The sequence below is a fragment of the Silurus meridionalis genome, chromosome 11 (genome assembly GCF_014805685.1).
Source record: "Silurus meridionalis isolate SWU-2019-XX chromosome 11, ASM1480568v1, whole genome shotgun sequence".
NCBI lineage: Eukaryota > Metazoa > Chordata > Actinopteri > Siluriformes > Siluridae > Silurus > Silurus meridionalis.
In genome coordinates this window covers 22990001-22995000 of record NC_060894.1, presented here as the reverse complement: position 1 = coordinate 22995000, position 5000 = coordinate 22990001, and the positions used below count along the sequence as shown (strand labels likewise).

General features: G+C 45.0%; 2 protein-coding genes and 1 long non-coding RNA gene across 3 annotated transcripts in view; 1 reads left to right on the top strand and 2 right to left on the bottom strand.

Annotated features, from left to right (window-relative positions):
• The window catches only part of ryr1a (ryanodine receptor 1a (skeletal)), a 54697-nt gene extending 53856 nt beyond the window's left edge, over positions 1 to 841 (bottom strand). Inside the window, exon 1 of the mRNA XM_046861492.1 lies at positions 782 to 841. Within this exon, the coding sequence (XP_046717448.1) occupies positions 782 to 829 (48 nt within the window). The 5' untranslated portion in view covers positions 830 to 841. The remainder of the gene's footprint in view (positions 1 to 781) is intronic.
• A 273-nt stretch (positions 842 to 1114) lies between these two features.
• Positions 1115 to 1598, top strand: LOC124393753. Its single transcript, XR_006927363.1, has 2 exons — positions 1115 to 1441; positions 1514 to 1598. It is a non-coding gene; the product is annotated as an uncharacterized LOC124393753 (long non-coding RNA).
• zgc:153345 (uncharacterized protein LOC566129 homolog) overlaps positions 1435 to 5000 on the bottom strand; it is a 6085-nt gene continuing 2519 nt past the window's right edge. Inside the window, exons 8-13 of the mRNA XM_046861748.1 lie at positions 4745 to 4853; positions 4565 to 4623; positions 3743 to 3848; positions 3470 to 3554; positions 3084 to 3228; positions 1435 to 2912 (exon numbers count right to left, since the gene is read on the bottom strand). Coding sequence (XP_046717704.1) covers positions 1591 to 2912; positions 3084 to 3228; positions 3470 to 3554; positions 3743 to 3848; positions 4565 to 4623; positions 4745 to 4853 — 1826 coding nt within the window. The 3' untranslated portion in view covers positions 1435 to 1590. The remainder of the gene's footprint in view (positions 2913 to 3083; positions 3229 to 3469; positions 3555 to 3742; positions 3849 to 4564; positions 4624 to 4744; positions 4854 to 5000) is intronic.

Below are 5000 nucleotides of genomic sequence, written 5' to 3'. Positions count from 1 at the left end.
CTACATTCATGCAGGTCATAACATCTTTTTCTTTTTCACCCAGAACTGATTCCAGGCTGAACTGTGGAGTTTCATGTTTCAGGGTCATAAATCACAGCCCATGGACCGGGGTGTGTGTGTGTGTGTGTGTGTGTGTGTGTGTGTGGACTCTATTATAAATAGATGACAATGCCACACACCTGTTCTTGCCCATCTGCCTCCCTATAGCAGAGGACACATGATCCAGCAGACTGCATGTGATATATTTAGACTTTCTATACAATATATTTATACACATATACAATAAAGATCTTTAGAACATCCCTGTGCTCTTCTGAGGATTGTGAGAAAGACGGCTGTCATTATCCTGGTTTCTGAGTTTGTTTCTTTTAAATGAGACAGAAGGAGAAGAAGAAATGGGATTCTTTATATCTTACACCAAAAAAACCTCTAATCCACCAGGAGACCTGGACCCTGTCCTGGACCTCATTCTCATTCTGTTTTTTCTCTCCATCATACTCGCTGAAGATTACACTGAAAAGTGAAATACTTCACCACATGCTTCGGTCTGTATGAAAGTCAGGCCATGAGGGAAGGCTGCCTTCTCCAGAACCTTCTACCTTCTACAAAACCCAGAAACTTCTTGAAGAACACAATTTCAATTCTGTTCACAGGACTGTTTATGAAAGTATAAGCAGCATGAAGTTCAATAGAATCTATAAAATACTGAACTCCAGATTCCTGAAGGTGCAGGAGATGCGAGAGCTCTGATCTATCAGACTATAATCCAGGTTCTACTCACCGTCCGTACAAACTGAATCTCTTCTTCTCCTTCTCCTCCTTCAGCCATGGTGTCTTCACTTACCACGTCCTCACACTGACACTCACTCTGTTCACACCACTAGCCTGCTTTCTGTGTGTGTGTGTGTGTGTGTGTGTGTGTTCTAAAGGACATTCTTTAGCTGTAGTTCAGACAGGGACCCTCTCTTTTTTTGTACACAAGCAGTGGGTGGATCCACACACACACACACACACACACACACACACACACACACACAACTTCATGTGGCATTACAACCACCCACTAACATTGTCATAGGCTAAGAAATGTATTAAATAATCAAAAAATAAAGTTTATATAACATTTCTATATCGTGTGTGTGTGTGTGTGCACATTCTCATCTTGATCTAATGTGATTATGTTACTCTAATCTTTTTTGTTGTAAAACACTTAGATGTTAAGACTTATTAATTATAATAAAATACAAAAACAAAACATGTACATTTTTATTAATAACAAAACAAAATGTTACAAACTGATTCAGCAAACAGTAAAATAAACAGCACACAAATATAAATCAATAACTTGGTGAAAAAAAAGCATGTGGTATATAAATACGCAGGTATATTTTAAAAGCAGAGAAAAGCAAAGAACCTCTGCACAGAGAGACGCGTTAGAGGGGTAAAGATGTGGAGACGCATTAGAGGGGTGAAGACGCGTTAGAGAGACGCGTTAGAGAGACGCGTTAGAGAGACGCGTTAGAGGGTAAAGACGTGTTAGAGGGTAAAGACGTGTTAGAGGGTAAAGACGTGTTAGAGGGTAAAGACGTGTTAGAGGGGTAAAGGTTTCCACGTGGTCATGCGCACTTCGTGAGAAGGCCAGCGTGGAGAGTCTCTGTAGTGCCTCCTGGAGCCCTGAGGCCTGAACTGGAAGGTTGGAGGTGAGAGGTCAAGGGAGATGGAACACTTCTCACTCACACTGCTGATGGAGAACACACCGTCAAACGACAGGCAGCTGAAGGTCTGACACGGAGACGTCTGGTACTGTGGAGACAGCGGCTCGGTTTCAGACGCTGTGAAAGCACACGAGTCTGCAGGGGAATCGAACGACGCCCTCTGCTGGCTCGATGGTGTAGAGCCACCAAACTGCACGTCCCAGTAGGAGTCCAAGTCTTTCTCCTGCTCCTGTCGAGTTTCTGTGATGTGACACTGCTGATCAAACATCTTGTCAAGGTTAAATTCTTCCACTTTTAGTGTTTCTGACATCACACAATCTTTACTCTGGAGATTTTCATCATCTTCTGATTTGTGTGACGAACTAATTAAAGTCCGATCTTCTGAAAAAGAAGAACGTCTTGGTGAATGTTCTGGAAGCAGTTCCTCATTGGGTTCCTCAGAGTCTGTTAGTTCGTTGTTTAGCTCCAGAAAGGCCTGCTGTTCCTCCTGAACGGCTTCATCGCTGAACGAGCGGCTGAACCGTCTTGCTCCTTGTCTGCGCAGACGAACCGCCGGTGTTCGGAGAAAGGAAGCCAGAGTGCTGAAGCTCCTGAACCTGTCAGCCATTGACAGCCGAGGATTTGCCTTTTTTATATCTGAATCAGGCGCTTTCTCCTTCTTCCGCTCATGAAGCGTTCCGTATCTCCTCCTCAGCCCTTCCTTTCCTTTTCCTCCAGATTTTTTGAGGGGCAGACTGACAGACGTAGACCACATGTCATCATTAAACAAGGTCTCACTTGTTCCAACTTCCTGCTGAACTTCATCTACCTCGTCTGAATGTGGATCTAATGCCACCTCGGGCATGCTGATGGAGCGACGTGGTCCAGAACGCTTCTTAGATGTGCTTTTCCTCTTTTTGGGTTTGTAAAGTGTCTTTGTTTCCTCTTCAACCATCTTAACTTCATCTCCTTTCTTTGGACATTCCACTTCCTGTCCCTGGCTTTCTTCAGGAGTCACGTCATATTTCACAATGACTTCTGGATTTCGACCGTCGAGCAGAACCCAGTGTTCGTCATCATGCGCTTCCTCGCTCTCCTGCTGCTGCTGACGTCCTTGTGACGTTTCCTCGCATTCTGAACCGGATGCATCTTCACGATTCTCCACAAAACTGCAGTTGAGAAGGTCAGGATCGTCCTCCACTTCACTCCCGATCACCACTGCAACACAAAAACAAGATGTTCTGAAGCAAACCTGCAGATTTCCCACTCCAGATTTTTAGGAATCAACAGAGAACATGAAGCTGAATCTGATTCTGATCCATATCAGGGTCCGATTTCTGTTTTACAGCAGGTCCAATACAAATAACAATAATAATAAAAGCTCCAGACCTCGTCCTGGTTCTTCAATCAGTATTAAGGGGAGTTTCAGGGACGAGTCGCTGTCCGAGGTCCTCAGAGTCGCTTTATTATTGTGGAATTTTTTGCAGGAGCTGAAATACGTCTCAGGATCATGGCATGGTGTCACACAGAGCGCCTGCTCAGGAAAACATTCATTACAAATCAACAAATCACTCGCACGCACACACACACACACACACACACACACGTCTCGTTCTGTTGCTCGAGAACTGAAGAGAAATCAAACTAAATCTCCTTTTGCTTCAGTCTGTAAAATAAACACAATGTTGCACACAGTAAATGACTGATGTGTGCGTGTGTGCGTGAGAATGTGCGAGTGTGCGAGTGCGTGTTCGCGAGTGTGTGTGCAAGCGTACAGGACTGCCGTTGCTGCTGCTTGACATTGAGAAGAAACGGAGAGATCTCCTCCTGCGGCGTACTCGCTCATCCTGCTTCGAAGCTCTGAAGGAAACATAAAAAACACGTCAGTCCTATGGACACTCACACGCGTGCTCACAATCACACACACGTGCTCACAATCACACACACGTGCTCACAATCACACACACGTGCTCACAATCACACACACGTGCTCACAATCACACACACGTGCTCACAATCACACACACAGAAGGAAATATGTTAATCACCGATGTGATTTCCTCTTCACTCGGATCTGAGTTGTCTTCTCTGAAACGTTGCAGCGTGAGCTGTCGCTTCTCGTCACGTCCTGAGGACTCGGACCTCCTGTCGAATCTGATTACATTCAGTCTGATCATTATTCATCTTTTTAATCAGATATAAATGAAGCTCTACAGGATGTGTGTTTTAGCAGATATAATCTGCGATTTGATGGTGGTGATGTGATGGTGTGATGATGGTGAGATGATGGTGATGGTGGTGATGGTGTGATGATAGAGATGGTGATGGTGAGATGATGGTGTGATGGTGATGGTGGTGTGATTGTGATAATGTGTTGGTGTAATGGTGGTGATGGTGGTGTGATGATTGTGATAATGTGTTGGTGTGATGGTGGTGTGATGATGGTGATGATGTGTTGGTGGTGATGGTGATGATGTGATGATGGTGATAATGTGTTGGTGTGACGATTGTGATGGTGAGATGTGGTGTGATGATGGTGATGGTGGTGTGATGGTGATGGTGTGATGGTGAAAATGTGTTGGTGAGATGATGGTGTGATGATGGTGATGTGTTGGTGGTGATGGTGTGATGATGGTGATAATGTGTTGGTGTGATGGTGGTGATGGTGTGATGGTGATGGTGATAATGTGTTGGTGTGGTGATAGTGATGTGATGGTGAAAATGTGTTGGTGAGATGATGGTGTGATGATGGTGATAATGTGTTGGTGTGATGGTGGTGATGGTGAGATGTGGGTGTGATGATGGTGATGGTGGTGTGATGATTGTGATGGTGAAAATGTGTTGGTGAGATGATGGTGATGACGACTGACCGTCTGCAGACTGGCTGCTGAGGGACTGCGTGTCGGCTCGGAGGTCGTGCAGCGAACGCCTGCAAACTCAAAGAAGGTACGTGAGGATGATCCTGGACATCAGACTGAACTAAACACCACATGATGCTACTCTGATGAAGATGAAGCCTGTAATCCTGAATGACGTAGACGTGCACGTACCTCTTCCTGGCAGATCCACTCAGCTCAGGCGTGCTCTCCTCCTGCTCCGAGGCTTTGCGCTTCACAGTGGTGGGAGACTGAGACGCAGGACTTCTGGACAGCGGAGGTTCTGTTTAAATATATGCAGGTGTTGACGTTTACACACAGTAACTTCAGCTTTCAACAAACAAACAAACAAACAAACAAAACTGTGTCTCTTTTACACCGAAATATCAATTGAGTACTGAATCTAGCAGGTGATCAGTGTGAAAGTCAG